At 40.1% G+C, this 27,338-nt stretch overlaps 1 protein-coding gene across 4 annotated transcripts in view; it reads left to right on the top strand.

Moving 5' to 3' along the window:
- Window positions 1–27,338, top strand: part of raph1b (Ras association (RalGDS/AF-6) and pleckstrin homology domains 1b) — a 74,144-nt gene that overhangs the window by 16,019 nt on the left and 30,787 nt on the right. For 3 of the 4 annotated variants that reach the window (XM_053615118.1, XM_053615120.1, XM_053615121.1), the window contains exons 2-4: window positions 8,874–8,932; window positions 26,247–26,366; window positions 26,463–26,568. In XM_053615118.1, the coding sequence (XP_053471093.1) occupies window positions 26,247–26,366; window positions 26,463–26,568 (226 nt within the window). In that variant the 5' untranslated portion in view covers window positions 8,874–8,932. The remainder of the gene's footprint in view (window positions 1–8,873; window positions 8,933–26,246; window positions 26,367–26,462; window positions 26,569–27,338) is intronic. The other variant, XM_053615119.1, reaches the window with a different exon arrangement.

A 27,338-nucleotide genomic window follows, 5' to 3' on the forward strand; every position in this document is an offset into this window, starting at 1 on the left:
CACCCACGTGCCAGACGGAAACTTTCAGGCCTGTACATAGATCAGGCTCAGCGCTGACACACGGTGGCTCTCTATGGCTACAGGCTGATCCAGGATCATGGAGTGATCATGATACACAATGGTCACAATGATCGAGAGTGCTTAGCTTCTACTTAAATCATATCGTATTAATTTTACTGTCCAACAAAGCAGTAAGCAGTATAAACGTGACTCCTATGCAGAAGTGGCCGTTCTCAGTTGTCTGGGTGTTTCCCAGTTCTTGGGCGTTATTGAATGTAAAATACACCAGTTACTTCCAGTTAGGCTAATATTACTGAACATTATAGTATAGTGTTATTGTTTATACACCATACTGTCATGATAGCCAATGATGCTTATTATGATTATATTAGATTACCGGAATACCTTTACGCATTTCACGTAGGAGCACCGCAGTTAAAACTGGAGTGCACTGTTAGGAGTTATCACTCAAAAACGTGCCAAAAGTGCAGTGCTTTTCTCCCCAAATAAAACGGTAGATGAGCCAATAGACATATTCATTTGGCATGATTTGCGCATGTGTTTTGTATATATGCACCAAAATTTCAGCCGGCAAAAATTTTAAAGAGAAAAAATTAACCGGAAATATATTCCGCCACGCCCTGCCCCTCAGTGCTCTGCGCTCAGATTTCACTCTCGATCTCGAGTGATGAGGCACAAACTCCCACGCTTTCTGACATGTTAAACGAGATTCTATAGGAAAGCGCCCCGATCCACAGCAGCACCACAACAAGCGCAGCTACGCTTTCCATTGCTTGGGCGGATTGCACGCAGGTATTTATCTGCCCCAAGCACCAGCACAGAGAGTGAGAGACTATTTAGTGCAGCGTCTCATGTTCTTGATGAGAAGAGGAACCGTCTCTCCCGCCAGAAAGCTGAGCAAATTTTGTTCTTGAAGAGAAACCTGCTACTTTTGCTTAAATAGAAAGCAGTCCAATTTGCTGTGTTTATAGCAATTACATTAAAATTCATGTAGTCCTGCAAATCTTTCGTCTTGACTTGAGGCTACATCTGTTGTTTACAGTTTCAGGTTGGTTTTAGTTCCATTGTTGCTGTTTTGCACAATAATCTTTCATTAAAGTAGAAATACGTTTACAAGAGAATAGAGGCCTAGATCATTACTTGACTGCTGTTTTGCATAACATGATAGTTTTCTAGAACTATCATTATTTGGATAATGAATAATTTCTTCATTATTTGGATAATTGGATAAAAAAAAAAATCTGTTCAATTTTGATTGTTACAGAACTGAATGAAGAATACTATATTTAATATTGTTTTTGTAAAAGTGTATCATTTTTACAGTCATCAATTGATCATCATCAAGTGTGATCATTTTATTGGCTTGACTGCTGTTTTGCATAACATGATAGTTTTCTAGAACTATCATTATTTGGATAATGAATAATTTCTTCATTATTTGGATAATTGGATAAAAAAAAAAATCTGTTCAATTTTGATTGTTACAGAACTGAATGAAGAATACTATATTTAATATTGTTTTTGTAAAAGTGTATCATTTTTACAGTCATCAATTGATCATCATCAAGTGTGATCATTTTATTGGTTTGTAGTTTTTCAATTGAGATTCATTAAATTCATGAAATGAAATGAAAAGTCTAGTATTAATACAATTATACAAAAAACTTTAAATAGTTTGGTTTTTTTTGTTTTTTTTTAATTTTCAGCCAAGTGCATCCTGAATTTTCATGTTCGGTTTCAGCCCAGAATTTACCTTTCGGCGCATCACTAGTGTTTTGAATTCTCTGATATTAACTGGCATTGCCTGGAAGCCCCGCCTCCTTCCCCCGTCATCTCACATACTCCCAATTGGGTGCCATTACTTTCTGTAAAGGTAAATGGTGAATGTTTTGCGTTGATCGTCAGATATTATTAGTTTATTACTTTTGGTAGCTAATGTAATGTACTATCACATACAAAATTTGAAATATATCGTATAAAGTTTTGGCTGTATTGCCCACCCATAGCTAAACCTAATGTTCTATTTTCCTTATTGACCCGCTGTCATATACTTGCACAGCAGCCTGCCTTTGATTACACAGAATAGTAATGGTGGGTTTCATTGCATACATTCACCAATAAATCTTATTATGGGTTATTTGACAGGTTTATAATACTGCACCATGGTGGAGGGAAGGAGAGAGAGAGAGCGGGAGAGAGAGAGAAATGTATGGAAAGAGAGAATGAGGGGGGCTGGGCTCCATATTTGTTGTCACCGTGGGAAAATTCCATGTGCATGGCTCACTGTAATTCCCAGCATGTGTGCGTGTGACCGGACTAAGGCCAGGGAGAAGCCTAAAGCTCACACTGGATTTGCGCTCACGCTGTTTAATTGAATCCAGAGCATAGCAGGGCCTGGTGTGGAGAAATTGACATGCGCATCTGTGTGGCACTGAGAGTGTGTGCTGTACGTGCCCATATACAAATCATAAATTTATTAACTAGTGTGCTGCCCACTCCCATTATTTGATTACTAGCCTATGAAGTGGAAGCAATGGATAATGCAATAACATATTGTGAGCTACTTATATATATATATATATACTGTGCATATATGATGATTATTCTCTTGTGACAAAGTATAAGTCCTCACATCGCACGTAAAAGACTATAGTTATCGTATTTTAATTTCTCACTATGTCTTTCGCAGTGATGTTTATTCGTCACGTTCTACGCACGTTTTGATGACGTCACATGACGCGTCTTACACAAATCTGTGGTAATCTTGAAAAGTTGCAAGCTCCTCCAAATCTTGCGGCGTTTGCTTGATTTTGCGTCTATTTCTGCGATCGCAAAACTGCGAAGTCCTGGAGGGACCGCCTGTTCACCAGCTCTGTGTCCCCCATTGGTTACTATATGGCAGGTCATGTGAGCGTATGTGTTATGACAGTGTATTGAGAGGGGTTTTGGATGTATTTGTGATGTATATATGCTTGTATGTCATCTGGCTCTTACGTTTTAGATATACTGCTGATACTGGCAATGTCAATGCGACGTGTGTGTAACTGGACATGTTTCCTCTCAGGGAAAACATGCAGTCATATACATAGTATATTACGTGTAGCTTTGTAATCAGTGTTTTCAGTAGATATTTCTCACTTCTTTTTAAAGTATTATTTCTTTTCTTTTTTTTGCTCTCAAAGATAATGTTTTACAAGACTAAACACGTTACTAAATACTAGTAATGCTGACGGTCAGCCCGGGCCTGTGGCGGCGTCTCGTATATCTCTGGTTGATGTGTATTACTGAGAAAAGTGCCGTCTGTTCAATACCGATGCGTTCCCTGCTTCGACTTGACTGTGCTGATCTGCATTGATTTCCTGTACCATTCCCATGTCCTACAACAACGACAGTCACGTGTTGAATTTAAAGCCTTGTATATAAATCTTAAGTGTTGTCTGTGATGCCAGTTAAAAACTAAATAGGTCAATACGCACACTGAATCCTAAATACAGGCTTGGTCTAAACAGTATGTATACATATTGGATCATTTTCCTCAATAAATAATATAATAATGTATAATAATAATAAAATAATAATGACCAAGTATAATATTATTATCCCATTTGTTTAATTGGGTTCTCTTTGTCTGCTTTTAGGATTTGTGTGAAAATTTTATGATGTTTGAGGTCATATTTATGCAGATATATAGGAAATTCTAAAGGGTTCACAAACTTTCGAGCGGCACCATAGCTTGCTGTCATGGTTATGCGTGGCTATACATTTTATGTGCGCAAGGGCAATGGTGTGTAGCGGTTAGCATTGCTGTTTCGGTTTGTGCTGACTCACTGTGGGGTGTGTGTGTGTGTGTGTGTGTGTGTGTGTGTGTGTGTGTGTGTGTGTGTGTGTGTATGTATTCACTCTCTCAGAGCTGTGTAATGCAGAAATCAATGTGGAACAGCTAGCATATCGACATCCAATAGCAGCTGATGCTAATGAGAGAAAAATCATCATACTCCATTCTCTTCCTGCTCTTTTAGGGTGATCTGTCTTTTGCATGCTCTCTCTCTCTCTCTCTCTCTCTCTCTCTCTCTCTCTCTCAATTCAATTCAATTCTCTCTCTCTATCTCTCTCTCTCTTGTACAATCACTGTGATCAGTGCCAAGTCAGCTTCTCTGTCCCAAGCCAGGGTTTTTCCTCTGACATCACCTCCTCTACCGAGTCCCACACACCCCTACTTCCTGTCCGGGTCTTTATCTTCCGCCGCAGCCGTGCGTTGGGCAGGAAGTGAGCCTGTGGACGGACACACCTGGCAAAATCCCGGCAGGCAGAATACAGAAAGTACAGTGTGTCTGTATGTGTGTAAAGGGTTCATGTGGGTTGTGGAGCTTTCATGTGGTTTACAGTGTTGGAGAACAAGTGCTCTCTGAACCTCACACTCTTCTCAGCATGTGTGTGTTTTTATACACCGTCGTTTTGGGTTTTTTTTTTTTTGCATTCACTCAGCATTTACTTTATACTGAAATATTTCCTATGAGAAATCTGGCCCATAGACATATAAGATATAACACTTTTGTGGTGAGACTTTTCATGTTTTTTTTTTTATTCAAAAGTCAGATTAGTAACTGATGCTAGTTGTCTATGTAGCTTTACATGAGGAACCATTAGCTAAATCAAAAGATTGCCATAAATTGGTGCATCTTGGTTTTTTTTGTTTGTTTTCAACAAAAGGCTCAGTGTGAAGCTGTGTAATCCCCCAGTGTTGACTGTTCAACCCCAGTGAATGCACAAGAATCTATAATACACTGTAGTCATATTGTATTAAAAATACATTTAATCCTAATGAGCGCCTGTGGGAAACACTCACGTATTAGTGTTAATGCGGCTGGCTTATTCCTTCAACCCTTTGTCATTGGAAATGTATACACATTTGTTTGTCTTTAATATTTGGTGGATTTTGCTTGATCACTTTGCTCATATTGATTCGAGATGTAAATTAAAAGGGAAAACAAATGTCTGATTCTTGTTGTTAGAGTTCAGCAAGGACACCTCCTGCAGTGCATTCTGGGAAACCAGGCAGGTAACCTATCACCTGAGTGATGTCATCTGGTTTAGGTTCTTGTATTGTAATCTTTTGCCTCCAGGACAGAAATAGAATAACACCCCCCCCCCCCCCCCACACACACACAGGGACGTAATGTTCAATATTTCAAAGTTGGTATAGAAACAACAAGAAAAACATCATCGATAGTTTGCCATTTAAATAATTTGACAAACTAACAAAATAATAAACAAAATAGACAAAACCAGACAAAATGGCATTGCAGAGTGAAACCATCCTGAGGCAGAATCACTTCCTTGGTACATAATTAAGTTTCAAAGTAAGCGTTCACACTGGCGGTGGCGTCTTTCTTTTTAAATTAGACCTCGCGACAGCAGGCGAAGCAACACAGCACAACAGTGTGATCATTTAGTCATGATTTAAACTGTTAAATATAGACTTCCATTACTTTTTAGCCCCATTAACTTCATACCAGTGCAGAAATTGAAGACGCACACTTCAGACACCAAACATGTCCTGGCTGATGAACTACATTCAGGATAACAAGGAGAAAAAATTGTATTCATTTCATTTTCATTAGGAAATTTATTCAAATAAAAATTTATTTATGTACTGCTCAGTTTTGAATGATCAGTAGCACTGTTTCCATACACCTATTTTTATGCAGTATTTGGCGTCATGCATAAAAAAGCACTGGATTGAAACACCAGATGCGAATGAAATGTCCAAAATGCACATAAATAAAAGTATGCGCTCAATTGAGGCGATCGAAACACAGTTACAGAATAAATTCCTTGATGCGCGTCAAAAAAGTCACGTGAATTTGCCGTAACAAATAGCAAATAAACGTTCCAAATCCATGACTGCATAGCATAAAGTCAAAACTATAACCATTACAGACATGAGAGAAAGGCTTACTGCTTACTGTGGAGCTTTCCAGCTGTCCAGCTTTCTCCAAGGTTTTGACGTGTCCAGTTATCATTAGAATGTGTTGCTAACACATACACACATCTTCAGTCTAAAAAAACCGGTTCCTTCTGTGAAATAATCAGTTATGCACTTTAATTTACAAATACATTTGGAGAAAATGTGTGTTAAAAAAAATTGTTTTATTATTTACATTTATGGCATTTTGCATATCCATATCACCTTACAGACGTGCTTTGAAGTCTCTCTCAATAAATAAAATTTTTATTATTGTTATTATATAACTCATTATAAGTGAATGTTGTCAGTTCAGACAAATGTTGTAATTTCTGGGTGTGGCAATTGTACATACAGATACAGAGGATTGAGATTAGGTTTCACGAGTATGCCTTTAATTTATGTAGCACATGTACATTTCAAGTACACGGTCACGTGATTATTGATGCCAAAAGGATTTGGCAATAAAGACTTAAAACTATATCTCTTAAAACTACATCAGCATTAAGAAGTCTTAAAGTGTGCTGCAAAACACCAAAAACAGTATATAAGCAATAATGATTCAAATCAAGTACAAGTTTGAAATGTAAATTCAAAATATTAAACTACATACAACAAATGAAAATGGAAACACTTGTACAGCCTCTGTTGTACTGTCATGGCACAAATTAGTGGTACAAATGGCATCGTGTCTTTGGCTAAGCAGAATGCCACCACCGCTGCAGTATCAGTTCGTTCCTGTGTTTATATTTTTTTTAATCATAGAGAGTGCAACTGGCAAACACGCTGATAATAAATACCCTTCTGGATTAAAGCAGTTTGCTTTACGTTACTTGTTGGCAATTTCTCCTTCTGACTTTTCTCCTATTCTGGATGGTGTTTTTGCTTGAGGCAGTGAAACAAATTCGTCCTGCTTCCACAATTTGTTGATATGGGTTGTTGACACACTTTACAAATCACGGACGTTTGATTCACATCTGATCTTCTGTATCTGATCCACTTCTGTATTACAGAGGAAGCTCCTTTTTGGGGATTAATTCTTCTTCCTCGTCTAGGGTTGGATCTCCACCTTCCGCCATGCTTGTTGTCATTCTACATGTGAGATGCCCACGTTGTGGCACATAAACACGTCATCAACTACGTTGTCAGTAATGTGGGATGACAAATTCTTATCACGGGGACAAACTGTACCGGTATATCATGGACGATACGATATGGCAGAGCCCTAGATGCCGGTGATGTAAAAGAGAGAGCTAGAGCGAGCGAGAGACTGAGAGTGGAATGGTTTCATATTGATAAAATAGCATGGAATCTGTTCGAGTTTGATTTCGAGTGGATTTTACCGATTAATTAATTTAGGCGGTACCTGTCGATAACCGTTCAAACACCTGAGAGTTTTTAAAAGTGATACTGAATGAAAACATAACACTCAAAGGAAAATATTGTTGAACTTTATTACAAAAATAAACAATACTGATTGTACCATGAAAATGTACTTTACTTTTTTTAAATGAAATAATATATAAATATGTTAACTGTTAATAAATATTAAAGTAAATTAAAGATATACTTAGAAACTGAACCAATAAATAACACTCCAAATAACAAATAAAAATAGACATCCGTAATGAATCAAAAAACACTTCAAATAACACAACAAAATTTGGCAGCGATAGTTTTTATTTCGCCTCTAGAGGCTGCTCTCGTGCCCTATAATGACCCCCGCAACGGACACAACTGGGAATAACTATCGGTGTGGATTGTTGGTGATAACCGATAGTTCCAGCAGTCGGTTATCAGTGCCGATTAATCAGCAAAATCAGTCGATCTCTATAATCTATAACCTGAGGTATTACAGGATGTTCTGTAGTGAGCGCCTCCTTTACCTTACACTTCCTGATAAATATAAAGTCGTAAATTATACAATATAATATAGCTGCCGATTTTATGACACCTAGTTTTGAGCGGATTTATTTCCTACCGATGGCTCTGATTTCCTGAGTCATACTTGCTTTTGGTTTAATTTTATTGACTCAGGATTTTTTCTTTTCTTCTGCTGACTCACTGTCTAAAACGCACAAACATTTTGCTCTCCTGCTTCTTTTTATACACTCTTAAAGCAACTAATTCTGTATTTATTTTTACACACGTTCTGTGAGGAACGGGAAACGGCCAGTTTACCCAGTAAACTCCAACTCGGTCGGGTTTAGTCATCCTGTGATGCTAATTTTGGATTCAGCACGTGAGTTTACAAAAGAGCACATGGTGGGCAATTTAGTGAGACGTCTCTTTGTCATGCGAGACACACACAGCCCGGCTGCCGCGCAGACAGACGGCTCGCGCAGTTGCGGCCCAATGCGCAGCTGTGATCTGAGGTTTTTTCTTTACACACACACACACACACACACACACACACACACACGCTCATGCAGTCTGTTCTTTGTGCCATGATGAATGCGGAGGTGATCTTTCATATTTCTGTACTTAAAATTGGCTTGATTGTGTTTGACTAAGTATAAGCCTAGATTGCATACAAATAACAAATCTGAGGTAAAAAACAAAAACAATGAGGAACTGTAAAATGATTTTGTTGCCTCTTTCTGATTTTGGTTTGAGCTGTGTGTGTGTGTGTTGAGGGGTGTTTAATCCGAAGGTGGCACATGCACTCACCCACACAGCTGCTATAGCTCATACTTGTGATTTTTGTGTGTGTGTGTGTGTGTGTGTGTGTGTGTGTGCGTGTGCTTACACAGCGTTTCTGCCACACTTGGCTGAATCGATGTGGACTATACAGTTCGATTTGCAGCTCCGTCCCACTCGCGACTGATTTTGTTTTAGTTCCACTCTGAATATGACTGGTTTCTTCTCTCTGTCCTTTCTCACCCAGGTTTCTCTTGACCTCACTGGATTTTAACCTGGTCACAGAGGGAGCATCTTAAGCCAAAGGTAGGCTGCTGTGTTTCTGTTTCCAGGTGTTTGCGTGCGTGTACATGTGGACACCGTGCGCACATGGTTTCTTTTCCAGAATTTTCAACTCTGTGCATCTGTGTTCAAAACGAACAGTGTATAGTGGCGATTTCTTAAATGGTCGGCTCTCAGTTCTCATCCCGACTCGCATCTTCGGTTTCTTAGAACAGGAAAAACAGTCAAATGCACAGACTTAGGATGCGACACTTGCTTAATTTTATTATCCGAATTCTTTGTAATGAATCAGCTAATGAACGGATATTCGGTTAGGAAAGGGGGGAAAAATGCCTTTGATGAAGAATCATCAGTTAAACGGTTCAGCAAATGCTGGTGGAGGCGCATGTGTTCGTCAGATGTAGGGTGTAAGGAATACATTATGACAGGGCATGCTGCTTTAGGAAAATAATCACTCAGTACATTTACATGGACAACAATATTCTGATATTAAACCGATTAAGACAATACTCTGATTAAGAAACTAGCATATAAACAGCGATTATTTATTACCTTAATCCGACTAAAGTCATACTCAAAGTAAACACAAATGGAATTAAGACGTGTGGAGTATTCCTATTGTAGTCGCATTATCGACGTGTATTATAGACATGTACACACCTTAATCACACTATTAACCTCGTGTGGGAGTTTTCACCACATTTTGCGACAGGACACGTACACACATGGCAGTGCTCAACCGTTTGACGGCAAAAAAGAGAGCACGGCTGCGTCCCAAACTGCGTATTTACCTATTATATAGTAGGAGAAATACATGTATATTTTAGTGTACTATATAGTAGGAAGTGAAATACATGTATCTGAACTACTATATAGCAGGTAAGTACGTGGTTTGGGACGCAGCCCACGGCTTCAAGCAGTCGTCTATCTGCACGTACAGCATGAGAAATGATTAACCGCACTTGAAGCGTTCGTAAAATTAAAAATGAAACACCCAAAACTGTATACGGTCCCATAACGAAGACGAACTGTATGTCGATACGTGAAATTCTAGAGGGAACGTCGGACGGCGTGGCTTGGGGACGTAATGACGTGTGCCGTTAATCCATCTATGATCTAGAACACGTAAAACTGGAACATGAAAGGAATATTCTAAAAGCAACTCATGTAAACACCTTAATCAGAATATTGTCTTAGTGAGAATAAGGTTAATAGTTAGATTACTGCTGTCCATGTAAACGTAGTCAGTGACAGGGCGATGTACTGGAGCTCAGTGTCCAGTGGAGTTACTGTTCCCACCCGGCAGTTGATCATTTTCTGATACAGCACATCCCGAAGTGTTTTATTTCTCTTATACCACAGCACTTTGCAGAGAATACCACATTTTAACGTATTAAAGAAGGACACGTGCATTTTATGTTTATAGATAGAGTCGATGTTGTTGAACATAAAACTGATTTGCAGGTGTCTAAAGACGTGTCTAATCGCTATATTATAGCGTTTTCAAATAGAAAAGTTATCCGAAATAAACAAACTCAAGCATGTAGTATTGGCATTGTGATGCGTGGAGTTTTCTTTTTGTCATCATTTGTTTGTTGTAAGTATTTTTGTTGGTTTGTTTCCTATTGAGGGCCTAAAAACTGTTCTGTTATGTCTTGTGGTAGTCAAAACTCAGAGACCCTGAGCTTAATTTTTCAAAAGTTTGACCTGTGTAGCAACAGTAACCAAGCGTGGGCGGAGCTTGTTGTTGCAGCTTAGTGGTAGTCAATAATTAACGAGCCTAACAGCAGCAGGGTGTTGCTCATTGTTGCGGTAATAATAATTAAAGATGATTAAGATGCTTTTGGGAAACTGAGCCAATTTTTATTTACAACATGCATAAAACATGCAGTCGTTTACGTCGTGTGCTGCAAATACCAGATCTACTAGACTTCTTGCCGTGAGACCGATTTTCTGCTTAAGTATCGAGAATAGCTCAAAGATCCTGCAGTCCATGTGAGCTCAGTCTAGGAAATCCTTCTGAGGATATGAATAAAATGCGATGCATAATTAGCACAGCGTCTCCTGATGCGTGATGCTGGTGAAGCATGGTGAACATCACTGTCTGCTAGCTGAGCGCATGTTTTTATAGATTACAGAGCAGAAGAGGTCTGAGCAGGGATCACAGATGGAGGTGAAGATCTGAGAGGAGAGAGGGATGAACGGGGTGGTGACAGTCAGAGCCAGGCTTTTTGAGGATAACGTTCAGCTTAACTGAAAACATGCGAGGTTCTGCAGACCCCCTGAGAGCCGAGCGTACAGTAAACGAGGGCGTGTTGGAATTTTTACTGCAGATCCAGGGATTGTGAAACATGGCCTCGTCTTTCAGCATTACACTGCAGGCTGTAGACTAGTGATAGTACGCTGACTGTGTCCACTTGTTAAATGTGTTGTTCACACACTCTGCAGTTCAGGTTTCACCCCAGCATGTGGCAGTTGTTGTGAAAATATCCCTAGAGACATTAGGGGTGTGTATCTTTGCTTCCAGGGTTATGCATCTCAATACACGATCAACAGTGTAGTGGAAGAACAATAATAGTTCACTACAGTGCCATTCCAATACACTACAGTGGCTCAGTAGTGTTCGGTGGCCACGCCTCCTTCACTACCACCACCTGACATGCAGGCTGCGCCTCCTTCACCGCAACCGCCTGACACGCAGGCTGCGCTTCCTTCACTGCGACCGCCTGACACTGAGGCCGTGCGTCCTTCACTGCGACCGCCTGACAAGCAGGCCGTGCCTCCTTCACCGCGACCACCTGACATGCAGACCGCGCCTCCTTCACTGCGACCGCCTGACGTGCAGGCCGTGCCTCCTTCACTGTGACCACCTGACACGTAGGCCATGCCTCCTTCACTGGGTTTCATGCCTCTTGGAATGACCACACAGAGGCCACGCCTCTTTCAATGAGACAGGAACAGAGGCCACACCTATTTCACTGTGACTGTTCACTAAACCTTGTGTGGCTCCCAACACATTAATCTGTCTGTTATTCGAATCACCTGGTGTTAATGGGGTTAACACATTCATCATTATTATTGCAGCACTGACCCCCTGACAGAACTGTTGCTAATTGTAACTCATGACAACACAAAGCCATCTTCTGTTTTGAGGTACACAATCCTCAGCCAGCTGCCTCCCAGGGTCAAAGGTCATGGACCAACTGGAGTATGACGGTGTGTCGCAGGCCTTCAGGGGGAAGAACGGCATTCTCAGCTGCTCAGAATGCAGAGGGGTGAAGCCTGCTGCTGGTGATTTTCACACAGACAGACACGATTTAGAGCACACACACACACAGCAGGCAACACAATTTTTCTCTCTCTTCCATGCTGCTGATGTGTTTAATTGCCTCCAGTAGCACTTGAAGCAACCACCTGCTACCTTGTGTGTGTCTGTGTGTGTGTGTGTGTGTGTGTGTGTGTGTCAACAGTTTATTTTACTCATGCGCATATACACTCGAATTTTAAGGTAATACATCAGGAAGACGATCCAAACCAGAGTCTAAATCCAGGGAAGTCCAGGGAAAATCCACAGCCATTGCCACGGATGAAACTTATAACGGTGCGTTCGAGTCTTGTCGGAAAGATCGTATTTATGAGTTGAACGCACATGAACGCCACCACAAAGTCATCATTAGAAGTGGGAAACTCTTCTTGGATTTTCTTTGAGCGCCGAGTTTCCGAGTTGGGGGCGTGTCAGTAAGAAAACACAGTGGGATCAATGGCTGCAGTGTCTGTAGTTGACGGTACATTTGCTGAACGCTAATAGCCTGCACTGTACAATTACAATATAATACGTAACGGTAAAGTTTACAGTGGCTTCATAAATTGATTAAAAATATTTTTTAAAAGCTAAACACACCTCAGGTGCATTCGTTGTTCATTTCCTAGAAGTAGAGTTTAAAAAAAAACCTTGCTGTATTTTTTGTAGTTAACTAAGAGAAGGTACGCCGCCATCTTGTTCCGACCAAAGTGACCTGACTTGGTAATTATGTCTCGTAAATACGAACTTCCCAGGAGGATTTGAACACACAGGTAGTGCAAGGAATTGTGCGAAGAGAAGCCAGTACATTACCAGGAAAGGTGACTGTTTAACCTTCGGCAGCTGATGATGAAATGAAAACCATGACATATCAGTACAGCGAAACAACATCAGGACAGTAACACTGAAGTCAATAAATAAGAGGGAGAAAAGCAGAAATGTCTTAGAAACGTCTGTAGTCGGCACAGGAGGTCTACAGGACGCAGCGTTAATGAGCAGCGGAAGTAGAGAGAAGATTGAGGTGGTAATTAAAGTGAACTGAAGTGTTTGAAATGTAAATTTACATCCACTTTAGTGTTTTTTCAGAAGCCACACCCATAAAAAAAAAAAAAAAAAAATTAAATTGACACTGAAGGCTAGCAAAAGAGGTGGAGCTTTCTGCCTCCTTGTCCTGATTGGTCGTGACAGAGACCTGAGTTTCTCCTCTACGAAATCCGTTCTGCTTAAATATTAATAATGTGATGAAACCTTCACTAAATACACAGAGTAATATTTAGGATAGTATTCAGGTAATGTGTATGTTCTGAAATGGCGAGATTTGCAGTCATAAGAGAACTAATATCAGATAGTTCATCTAAAGCTCTGATTGTTAGCGCTTCTAACTTGTAGGCGATAAATCTGGAAACTAGTATGACGATGACTGCATCCTCTGTTGCCTACAGTAATCCCAGGAGCCTGGATGCTCCACATAGAAGCCTTTCATACTTCCTCACACAGTCACAAGATGCCACAACGTCTTCTGCTGCATCACACTGCTTTTAAGAAGCACTTCCTGAAATACTCCACACTCTTTTGCATGATAAACCAGTGTTCCTGAGCCTTATTCTACAAGGAAGTCAGAAGTTTAGTGTCGTTAAAAGTATCATCTCAAACTTGGTGCTATAGGTTGAGGGGTAATCAGGTGGTCTCTGTTTTAAACTTTAATCGTGTTCTAGCGGTCTTTACAGCGTTGGAGTAAACGGTCCCTTCTGAAATGAATCTGTGTCAAAGACTAGCTGTTATTCTCTCCGTGCTTCATTATGAACAGTTGTGAGAGCACGTACGCTTGCTAAGAGATAACGTTTTATATTTTACTTACAACATAGGCGGGACACCATGAGCGACAGTCTGCTGGTCTGACAGTTGCTGAACATCGACTGGCCGATAGTGGCCGTGTTTTTCAAGATTCATAACTTTCCTCATAGACCCTGATGGGAGCTTGGACAATGACACTGCGTCCAAGATTTCAAGTCGATTGGACCAATGTTTCCATATTTACCGCCAATTTCATGTTTTGTCCCGTTACAGCACCACCAACTGGTCACGCTCAGTAATTTCTTTTTACATCTGTCTTCAAACTGAGTGCTTAGACAAGTCCCAAGTCTGGTGAAAATATCTCATTCCCTTCATGAGTTATAGCCATTTAATGTAAAGTGGCCACGCCCACTTCAAACCATTTGAAGGATTTAGGGCAGAATAATAATAATATTAATAATAATAATAACAACAATAATAATACTATCATTATAAAAACAATAGAATTTCAGCCCTTCCTGCTTGAACCCGTAATTAAAAAAAACTTAATCTATATGAATGTGTTTGTGTGAATTGGTATACTCATTCTTCATAAATATTCTCATATATTTTGTACCTTAAATGAAAGCGGATTTGTTTTGAATAGACTCTCTGGATCCGCGCTCATTGCAAGCTAGAGTGCTTTGATTAGACGAGTGTATTTCTGCACTGTCATGTGAGGCTGAGGAAATGATGTCGGCGCTCTCTGCAGTCCGGCTGTCACTCAAAAAAATGGTTGTCCTGTTTCTCACTCTGTGCACAAATTTCTGTCAAGCCAGTGACGCTACACGTCTCCACCAGGTCATTAAAACACACACACAGATTGAAGGCTGTTCCACTGCGTTCCCCTCAGCGTTCGGTCTGCTGACAGCATGCACACACTAGCGCCAATGTCCTGCGTCAGAAGCAGAGCATCCTTGTAAAAACAGCTGTGTGTGTGTGTGTGTGTAGAGAGAGCGAGAGAGAGAGATCGAGATCGTATCTGCTGCTAGGTAATATGGGTCCTTCAGAACATTTCATTACAGCTGCCGTAATTATATTGTCACCTCACGGAATCATCTTTCCATAATGTGTGTATTAGGGTGGTCCAATTCAATGTACGATTATTTAAAACATCAAATATTCTAATGAATTTAAATATTAATGAGTCTCTAATTTAATACAGCCACAGACGGAGTGCTACGTTGCGCTAGTATCAACATAAATCGCTCCAAAATTGTGGAAAGAAAATGACATAATTTTATTATAAATGTTAAGTTTTTTATTTTATTTTTTATATTTACTCACCGCAACGTTGCTGGTATTTGCTGCTGATATTTAACCGTATTTAACTCCCAGGTTGGTAGCTGTTGTGTGAAGGGGAGTGCTGGTGGGCGGGAGTTAGCAGGTGACCAAACTGGGGAGAAAATATGGAAGCAAAAACAAACCTGTCTAAATAGTGCATAAGTATGCGACACAGCTGTAGTTTGTTTGGTACGTTACGTTACGTACATCACGGCATGTCATCCTATACTGCCCCCAGTTTTAATGATGGTACTGCACTACGCACAATGTTAACTTTTTCAGATCTGCACAACCGCTTCACCAGGGGTGCGTCTCAGTCAGCGCGCTGATAAGGGAGTCGTCTCACTCACAAAATCCTTCCAGTACACTGGAACGTTCGCTCCCTGAAAAATCTCACAATGCACCGCAAAAACCAGGGAGCTTCGATGCTCACTATGTTCCCTTACTGGAACTGACATCTTAAGCCTCTCAGCTCGAAAATAATGGCAGACAAACTCTCAGCCAACTTCGTCTACAAACGTAAGTCGCTTGTTATTATTGTCGTAGCTCTCAAATGATTACTTACGTTAGCGATTTTTAACTTTATTTGACGTCCTATGTACGGTTTGTCTGAGCCTAATGACTTTTAAGTGTCACTTAAATCCACTAGCTAGCCTACGATCCTGCTCGAAGTACCATGACGGAATCAAATTTATATGACCCATAATGTCAAAGATTTCAGTCCTGCCTTTGTAGATAAACGCCAGTGGAGAAGTTATACAATGCGAGTACGTCGTCATGTTGCCAGAAATTGAAAATTTACATAGTACTCAAACAGCGGTGTTCATTCTATATTTTGCGTATATGCATATATAAATATATATAACACTATACATACATTTCTGTGCTTCTCATGAAGAGGAAGTGAAGTGATGGAGAAGCTCACTACTAGGAGATGGTGTATTTAAGAGCCAAATGAGTGTTGCTAGGGAACTGAGTGTAGAAATGTGAACCGAAATAGACAGAGAGAGAGGGATAAGGCGAGAGATGACGACAGAATGCGGAGAAGGAGAGAGAGAGCGAGACGGACATGCACAGGAGACAGGGAGGAGGCAAAGAACGAGGGATTGGCTCTTTAGCCCAGACCCAATCAAACACTCAAGCCAGTCGGTCATTATATCAGTCCCTCCAGACCAACGTGCATAGATTATCTCTCACACAGTTATGCGGAGGAATGATGCGTAAGTGTCCCAGGTGTGTGCTGTGTGAAAGTGATATGATTTAATGTCTGTGTGTAAAGGACCAGGTTGAACATTACAATGAAATGGTTGCAGTTACTGAGACACGCAGTTCAGGCTACATAATATGATGCACAGAAGTGGGTGTGTTTGAAGAGTTTGACGGATCGGAAACAAAGAACAGACCCTGCTGTGTTTTGACTGATGCAGTCAAATTGCTTTTGACATGAATAAAGTTCAAGGGATTAAAGTCACGACACCTTGGAAATGTGAACGCTAAGCAGAGGCTAGCTAATGACTGAGGCTGATAGTATAGCTAGCTGAGGTGTAGCCTTCAGATCCGCCACATACGGATAACATAAAGACGTATTGAACATAAAAACGAGACCGAATTGTTGGGAATGTTAACATTTAACTCAGCTGTCAGTAAATTGTGAAGAAAAGGCTAATATTACTGTCATTACACTTTAGCATTAACGACCAACCAAAGATTCAGAGGTTCTGCTATATTAGCAAACATCAGCAATCTCTTCTGATTGTAGTATATAATGATAACGAGTCTTTATTGGTCACATATACATTAGAACACAGTGAAATTATTTTCTTCGCATATCCCAGCTTGTTAGGAAGTTGGAGTCAGAGCGCAGGGTCAGCCATGATACAGCGCCCCCGGAGCAGAGAGGGTTAAGGGCCTTGCTCAAGGGCCCAACAGTGGCAGCTTGACAGTGCTGGGGCTTGAACCCCTGACCTTCCGATGAGTAACCCAGAGCCTTAACCATCAAGCCACCACTGCCCCATATAAATACAGAATGTGTGTGTATTATTGTGAGGAAGAAAACAAAAACAGAATAATTAGGCTTGTTTGTGTCCATACAAATGTTTTTGTCTGACACAAAGGCTCATGGGTAATGTTTACGTTCCTTTTGCTGTCTTCTATCCTGCTGCCTTTATATACTGTGTTCATCCCTGCAAGACAATGTCCCCGTGTCCTTCAGCAACACCCAAAAAAGCTCTTAGACCGATCCAAGATCCAGGTATGAACTGATCTGAGATCTGCGTCAGAGCAACTTCCCCTGACAAGAATCTTACATGAATATCCCTAGGGTTATGTTACACGTGCCTTTGCTCATAACATGGACCAGTGGTTTAATTGGAGATATTTCTGACCTAATGTGATATCCGAAGTCTTAGTGTTTCTACAGTTCAATATGTTGCTATTTCAGTCTGCGGTGAGAGAAGTGTTCGATACTTAAACACTTAAGACAGGTCTGATATCAGCATTTCTAAACAAATCCTTACCTGAGCCTTTTTAGATCATTTAATAGTTTGTACCCCCTACCCTAGATGGTAGCTATTGTCTTCTGTTTACCACAGTGCTGTTGAATTCCTAAATCGGACTGGTCAGAAGGTGTTTATACATTGTCTGTAACGTCAGCTCTAACATTAGCACCAGCTGCTAGGCAAGTCACAGGTTCATATCACAGTGTACTCGTCCTAATATTCGTTATTGTTTCTAGAGGTTGACCGATAGTGGATTTTACCGATACCAATAACTAAGTTGGTCAGTACCTCGGGATAACCAATTAATCAACCGGTTAGCTTTTAAAATAAATACTAAATGAAAACATAACACTCAAAGTAAAATATTGCTGAAGTTTATTACGAAAATAAACAGTACTGACTGTCCCATTAAAATGTACTGTACTTTTTAAAATGAAAATAAATGATATATATTAATATTTATATAACTATTAAAGTAAATAAAAGATATACATACAAACCGAATCAAAAAGTAACACTCCAAATAACAAATAAAGAGTGCATCCAGATAGAGACATCCAGAATGAATTAAAAAAAAAAAAAACACTTCAAATAACACAACAAAATTTGCCAGCGATCGTTTTTTATTTCGCCTCTAGAGGCCGCTCTCGTACTGTATAACAACAGCGGACCCTTCTCAGCCACTCCCACGACGGACACAACATCTGTGGATGTTTGCCGATAACCGAAGCACCAGCGATCGGTTATCATGCCGATTAATCGACAAAACCGATCAGTCGGTCGACCTCTAATTGTTTCTATAGTAACAACTATTTCACAGGGACTTGTATGGCTGAAGATCTACATAATAAGGCTAATAAAAAACAGACAAAGAAAAATGTGCAATCGTTGGTGAATTCTTCTGTAAGGATACATTTATATACACTCACCATCCAAATTATTAGGAACACCTGTACATTCATGCAGTTATTCATCCTCTCTTATCAACAAGACTTCTCCACCCACAGAACTGTCGCTTAATCAGTGTTGTTTTTTTTTGTTTGTGCGTGTGAAAATCCCAGATCAGCAGTTTCTGAAATACTCACACCAGCCCATCTGGTACCAACAACCATGCCAGTTTAGAGAGATCACATCTTTTCTTCATTCTGATGTTTGATGTGAACATTACCTGAAGCTCTTGACCTGTATCTGCACGATTTTATGCATCATGCTGATGACACATGATTTAGATAACAGTATAAATTCCTATTTTAATTAATTAATTTTTTTTTACGTTTCCTACAATATTCCTATAAATCCCTATGTTCCTATTAAAGTGACTGTTGAGCATCATTTATGGAAGGAGTCTCTAGTGTCAGAGCTTTGTAACAGTCAGGAAGTTTTCCACCAGAGGAAAGTCTTCATGACTTGTTTTTTTTGGTTTGTTTTTAATAACATGACAAGGTGTGTGTTTTTGGTTTTAATAACTTCAAGAGAGAAAAACGGAAGTGGATAAGGGATCTAATGTTTATTGTTCCTATTAATGTAAGTGATAAGAGGAACTAACAAATTTCACGAATGCAATATGATGTCAGGTAATCACAGATATATAGTACTTATTGGAGATCAAGATAGCAGTAGAGGACGCACTACTGAAGCTCAGGTGTAGCACATTTGTCATAAGTAAGTACCCCCATAGACTTGCATTGATATCCAATGCATGTAAAGATCTCTTTCATTATATTTGTCTTAAATATGATGGGGTTTTTTTTTTGGTTTTCTAAACATCATTTAGTAGACTTTTTCACAGTCTGAGTTCATAATCTACTGTGCCCTGTAGTTTTAGACTCATGTGAGAGTCCGTTTAACTGAAATGTATCCGTAGACAAAAGCAAATTTTACATTTCCAAAAAAAAAAATGTTGGTGATAATTTTGTTTTCATTAATAGTCACATATTAATAATAAGTAAGACAAACCACTTTTTAGATTAAATAATAATAATAATTAAGGTTGTTCTGGGATGTGCAGAAACAAAGCAAAAGACTTCAGATACTTTATAAAACTGCAGCATGTATTTAAGAGAATTCACATCAAATAGATATATGATTTAGTTCATAGTCATTTATTATACTTAGATATTTTTTTAAATAATTATTATTATATATACAGAGATACATTTTTTCATTATTTTGAAAACATCTTTGCGTTTAGAATTGTTTTACATGCCCATGACTCCTGCACACTACACTACATATACCAGCTAACATCATATTCTCTCATAGCTCTCACAGTGACATCATATCGACAAGAATACTTGCACATGAAATGAGGTTGTCTTGTTAGTGTGAATCAGTTATCTGTACCTCTCTCCTAACCATGAGGAGCTAGAGGGCAAAACTGTTCTAAGATCAACTCTAAAAAGTGCCTGTTTTTTGTAATGGGAATTCCCGCTAGAGCTTCTTCCTGTAGGCAACAGTAGCTCTTGTGTAGTGAAGACTTGAAGCTCCACTTCCTCTGACCGCAACTAATAGACACCAGTTAACATCAGCGCTAGTAGTTTTCATTTGCATTTTTTTAAATCCTAAAGTCCTTCCTCCTTTAACAGTTGGAGCTCCATTTGGTTTTCCCCTCGTTTGTCCGAACCAGCGCGGAGCCCTTTCAGGAAGCTCACGCCATAGAAATATAACTTGCAGGGATAGAGGAGCGGGTGGTGGCACATTACTAAAAATACCCCTCCCTTCCTCCACGCCCAAACGTTTAATCCCCATCTGACGAAACAGCTATTCAACATTGTCTATTTACAGTTGGCCATCACAATTGGCCATTTGTAGAGCACTGCTGTACTGTAGATCTCAAAAGGTCAATTCGGCTGTTTGTGGAGCCATAGATTAGCGTATTTCCCAAAGGTCACTTCACACTATGACTCTGTATTCTTTCCATTTCCAAGTCCATTTACTGGGACGTATTCAAATGTCACCCAGCAATGTTGTGATAACTTTTTCAACTCAGATGGGCTGTTAAAGCCTTTTCAACTTAGAACTATTATACAGTAAGCCGCTCCTATGTGTTAGCTACAATCGAAACGATATCGTAAACAGTTATAATGTTCACACTGAAAAAACAAGGGTGGAGAAAGGGTGGTGTCATGGTGGAGGCATTGAGCAGAGGTCAGAGAGTATGACTACAACTTTTTTACTCGCATGGAGCCAGGAGCAGGCAGTCAGACACTTATGTAGGCCATTTCACCTACTATGGCTAAAGGCGTTTTCACAGCTGGCTCGTTTGGAGAGGTTGTTTTGGAACCTGGTGTGTTTTCTCCCTTGGTTCGGTTCGTTTACACATATCTGAACACGGCAGTCACGCTCGGATCCGCACCAAAGCAATCAATCCGAGACCACCTGAACGAGGTGGTCTCAGCCCAAGTGCAAATGAACTCTGGGGCGGTTCTCTCATGGTGAGAACTCAATCCGACCCAACGGACCAACGAACCGACATGTAGAGCAATGCATGATGGGAACTGATTACATAAAAGTCGTGTTTGTTTTGCTGATGGCTGGCAACATGAATCGCGGTTTAACTTGGACCAAAGACGAGGTAAAACTCATTGACATTTGGTCTGACGAACATATTTCTGAACAACTTTCAAAAACGCATAAAAATGCAGAGATTTACAAAATGTTTAGCGAGCGTCTCAAGAAGCTGGGCTTTAATCGCGCCATGGAACATATAAATTGGATAAATTATTATAACTACAGCTAAAAAGAAAGCCACAATAAGCTCACGGAGCTGCTGTCTATCTATCTTGATGGAAGACCGCTATGAGCAGAACCCTGTAACATAAACAGGCGCACACTGACCAATCAGAGGACAGTTTACTCACATGTGACTTGCATAAACACATTTTGCTAAGCTTTGAAAGGTTGCCACGTGAAAGCGAACCAAGCCGAGGAGAAAATACAACATTGTAATAAGCAGGGCTGCAACTAACGATTTTCATACTTGACTAGTTGGCCGATTATTTTTTTCCATTAATCGATTAATCGGATGGGGGCAAACTTTCAGGTTAGTAAAAAACTAATGTGTTCCATTTGAGACAATATTACCTTTCTAAAATTCATACACTAGACCAGTGGTTCTCAACCTTTTGTTGACCCCTAGAATATTTCAAACAATCCACAAGGACCCCTTCACTCCACAACAATTATAGGCTATATATTAAACAGTCATTTCTATATATGTTGCTTTATTTTATTAATATTTAACATTAATAATATTAACATTAAAATTGAATCAAAAGATTTCAAGATTTAATTTTTTACATTTTATTGTTGGTGTAACATTTAATTTGACTCTCTGAATTATCCTTTGTTTATTTTATCCATCAATGCGACACTTGAACTTGTCTACAACTCATAGATTTTCGCAAATTATCATCTCATTTGTAGATAAATTAAAAATAAATCCATCAATGAACGATCATCAGCTCAGCTAGCATGATATTTGCGAATAACCAAATTGATTAATTTTAAAACATCTCATTTGAATATGTTTTGATACATTTAACAAATATAAAACATTATTTTTTAAAAACTGTAAACTTTCCTACGGACCCCCTGCAATTACACCACTGACCACTAGGGGTCCGCGGCCCTCCGGTTGAGAAACACTGCATGAGATGGTAGTGCATAGTGTAAGTGTATAGTAAGTCATTTGGGACACAACTTTAGTATTTACTCTCAGAAGTAACGTAATGAGTAAACATGCTCCGCGCAGACAAACTAATCGATAATGAGATTCGTTGACAACGATTTTAATAATTGATTATTAATAATTAAAGTCCCCGTTTCAGAACAAAGCTCAGATCTGCAGGTCTGAAAACGCCTGAGATCAGATTAATATGTCTGTGATTGCCTTACATTACAAAAAGAGCTGATCTAAGATCAGTGTAAATGAGCATCACAGGGTTTCCAGTAGAGGACAATCAGGCATGATGCCAGTCCGGTGGATTGTTCACAAACTCACTCACACACACACATACACACTTTCCCTCTGATAATTCAGTTAGGTTTTAAGCAGCAGGTGGTGAAGTGCGCTTGATTAGATTTGAAAAGGGAGCTGTCTGTCTTCAGGGTTTGTAAGAGAGTTAAACGCACACTGAGTGTGTGTGTTTGTAAACGGAAAGAAGGGTCAGGTCATCATCCCCCTCGTTTTCTTTTCCTCCTTTCTTGCCAACCCTGATGTCAGATTGTGTGTGTGTGTGAGCGAGAGAGACAGAGAAGGACATAGTGAAGGAGAGAGAGGGAGCAGCTGGAGGGTGGGAGAACCATGACCAAACTACTCATGGGAGAGAAATGAAGTATTCGACCCATTGTTTCTTATCCACACATGCACACACACACACACACACACACACTCACTCACTCACTCACACACACATCTTGCCCTGGTATCGGCATCCAATTTTTACACCCAGTCAGGCTTTTGAGAAATTTACAATCCTCTGAAATCTACTGGGGTGCCTTTACTTTTGCACCATATAACATTTATTTTAACAACTTCTCAGAAGTGTTTTGTTTTTGTGTGCGGTTGTCATAAATGGCAGACCTTCACACACTCGCAGGTGGTGTTTTTTTTTTTCTCTAAAACAGCTGCATACACACACACACACACACACACACACACACACGTAAAAAATGGTGATGAAAACAAACCTTGCAGCTGTTATGAGTGTGTCAAAGGAACGTCTGTGTTCACTTCTAACCTACAATTTTATAATGAGTGTAGTAAGAGCCATTGGCTTTCTAATCACATCATAAAGATTTGATTCATTCCAAATATTATTTTTTTTCATAAGTGAATAAAATGAACACGTTTGTTCATATCCCTTTTCATTTTTTTCCAAGTATGTAAAAAGTCGAGGGTTTATTTGTATTAAAAGACCTTCTTTAGGCAACTAAAAGCTTAAACAAGAGAAAGTGTTGGTTTACTGACAAGGAGCAAAAAAAATCATTCTATTAGCGTTCAAACTGTGAAATTTTTTTTAAGTTGTCGCTGGCTTTCTCTTGGTGTCCGTTCCTCTGAACGAGAGATGGATGATCCCAGCTGCCCTTGTGAAACGAACACCAGACATTTGCATGTACTTGTGTCTAACCACATGGTGTGTTGATTTTTTACCTACTGGAGTTTAGCGTCTCCTGCTGACTTCAGCCCACTGAGAAGAGGAGGTGTGTTGAGAGAACACAATAGATGGGATAACACAAATCTAATCTAGTTTCCAGGCAAATTAAATATTAATATATTAATATTACTTAGAATCTATTTTTCTTTGTGTTTAGGGTTTAGCATAAAACGTAATTAGGAATAATTAAATGAAGACAGTAGTGAAAAGAATCGACCCTTATTTTCATAGGAAGTACCGTATAATGGACCCCGCCTTGTGCCTGATGCTCCCTGGGATAGGCTCCAGGTTCCCCCGCGACCCTGAAAAGGAGTAAGCGGTTGAAGATGGATGGATGGGTGGTAGTGTATAATGGTATTATATTATACAGTGGTGGCTTGGCAGTTGTGGGCAGTGGTGGCTTGGCGGTTAAGACTCTGGGTTACTGATCGGAAGGTCGGGGGTTCAAGCCTCAGCACTGCCAGGCTGCCACTGTTGGGCCCTTGAGCAAATGTATAATATAAACTAAGTATGAAATGTATCAAATGTATGCGTACTCTTATGTAAAAGAGAAAGTGAAGTGTCAGTGGTGCAGTAACACACAAACAGCACCGTCTTTTGGATGAGACGTTAAACGGAGGTCCTGACTCTCTGCGGTCATTAAAATCCCAGGACACTTCTCGTAAAAGAGTAGGGGTATAACCCTGGTATCCTGGTGAAATTCCCCCGTTGGTCCTGCTCTATCATGGCCCCCTAATAATCCCCATCTCTGAATGGGCTACATCACTCTCTCATCTCCACTAATAGCTGGTGTGTGGTGTGGTTCTGGTGCACTATGGCTGCCGCCACATCATCCAGGTGGATGCTACACACTAGTGATGGTTGTGGAGATCCCCCTGCCAACTATGTAAAGCACTTTGAGTGTCTAGAAAAGCGCTATATAAATGTAACTGTAACTAACACATACAGTAGTAGTGGGAGGTAGACACTGATTGGCAGGTTTACATACTGTTTTTATCAACATTTAAAATGAGAAAATTAGAAAAGCAACTGGAGCAGAAGTGCTGTGCATGTAGCCGAGGAGCTTTCGTGGGATTTCTTGCTGTTGCTGCCACTGTCACCCTCAGACCCTGTGCAGTATAGTAGCCTCACACTCACACACTCTCAGACATGCTGGATCATCTCTCTTTGATGCATGTTTCAATCTAAATAGTAGTTCTGTTTGTTGGACAATAGAGGGCGCTGCGTCATCACCTTAAACCATGAAGGCATCCCAGTTCAGACCACAAGCAGTAAAAATCTTACTGCTACTATGTTTGACATGTTTGGGGTTTTTTTTCGCGACAGCTGTTCCCTGTTGCATGTAGTTTTCACCATCACTGCAGAGAAATACTGTATGAAGCCATCAGATTGTAGTTGAACCCCATGCTGAGGGTGATGCAGGGGTAGGAGGTGTTGCCATAGTGAGGACTAAGAGCTAAATAAATAAATAAATGCAAGTGTGGAAGAGCCGATAGCTGTTGCCATGGCAACTCTACCAGTCTTGGGAGACGTGGTGAGGGTTGCCATGCCAACCAGGTTGCACCCATGGAGTTGGCAATTTCAGTCTAGCGGCTGACGTTATGCCAAGAGTCTTTGAGGGGTTCTGTCTCTCTGAGCCCGTGTGTGTGTGTGTGTATGTGTGTGTATGTGTGTGTATGTGTGTGTGTGTGTGTGTGTGTGTGTGTGTGTGTGTATTAGCCTAACCTTAACCCTCATATGGAGTGTATTTGGCGTGTGTGATGGATGAGTAAAATCTTCACGTCAAGATTCAGGATTCTGTAGTTAGTGCTTCGAGCTAGATCTTCACATCACTGTCACTGTATTGCAGTCGTCATGTCAACATTTGTACTAACTGGAGAGGTGTGCTATATGGCAAAAATACACAGTTGACTGCAGCTGCTGTGCCCCAAAGAGCAGCAAATAAATGCTTAGCCAAATAAATGAAATCAGATATTTAGGATAAGATAAGATGTACCTTTACTGATCACCCCTAGGGGTAATTCAATTTAGAGATATTGAGATATCACAGCAGAAGTGTGATGCTTAGTCACCATAGGCACTGTTGGTATGACGACCACGTTACCGGATTGTTAGCATGCAGGATTCGAGATAGAGCGCTGAAGGGTCACATGCTCTGGGCGGTCTTGGAGTTGCCGTAGTGACAGGACATAAGACTCCGTAAGAAGGTGTGAGAAATTGAAATGGCACAACGAGAGCACTGAGTTTGTGCTTGTGTGTTGCAGATGGAGCAGGTGTCAGATGATGAGCTGGACCATGCTGCTGAGGAAGACAGCGATAAGGAGGATCAGGACCTGGACAAGATGTTCGGAGCCTGGTTAGGAGAGCTGGACAAACTCACACAGGTTACACACAAACACATCGCCTTCCATATGTCGAACGGTCCTTACGTTGTGGTTGATTTGTGTTTATATTCATACGTATCTGTCTCTTCTGTCTAGAGTTTGGATGATGGGCGTCATCCAGGAAAAGTTCAGAAAGCTCCTCTCAGAGAAGAGACCAACCTGGCCAACTTCTCTTACCGATTCTCCATGTACAACATCAATGGTCAGCACACACAAACACACACAGATCCACAACCGATTCTCCATGTACAGCATCAATGCTCAGACATAAGTGACATTACTTTATATTAATATATAGAGTAATATAGTGATGTTTACTATATAACGCTTTTAGTTGCAAACCAACTTTTAACCAGACTTTAACACTGGAGTACACAGAGTCTTCTTCCTTCACCCACCCTCACAATAAAAATGGTAGCGGAGCCTAGAATGTGATCATGTGATTTTTATACACACACACACACACACACACACTATGACACCTAGCTGGTAGTGTCGCCTCATATTAACTTGCTGACTACATGCTAACTTAAAGTCGGGAAGTGATCTGGCCGCTAGTGATGTTAAAATGACAACAAAAACAATCCTAGACGTGTGTGCATTCAAGACAACAATCCAAAACATGAGGCAAATTATTGAATCTAAGAAATGATTTAAAAGGACCAAATAAAATAATAAATCTTATATCGGAACTTTTGATATCATATCTCTTGTGTTACTATTCCTATTTTAAAATATTTGTGCCATCAGTTCGCAGCCTGCGTGTTAGGTCCAGCTGTTGAGTAAGTTACTCGCCCTTTGATAGTTTTTTTTAATCAGCTAATTAAGTGGGGGGAAATAGATTTTGGACATATTAAGGGCTTTTTTCCGCAGGGGATGACAATCACTCATACAATGACATCACTTCAGTGACAGGAGGGCAGGTAAAGAGCCTGGAGTGGAAAATTTTTCAAGTTAACCATCAGCTTTGGC

This window comes from Ictalurus furcatus, chromosome 26 (genome assembly GCF_023375685.1).
Source record: "Ictalurus furcatus strain D&B chromosome 26, Billie_1.0, whole genome shotgun sequence".
Classification (NCBI taxonomy): domain Eukaryota; kingdom Metazoa; phylum Chordata; class Actinopteri; order Siluriformes; family Ictaluridae; genus Ictalurus; species Ictalurus furcatus.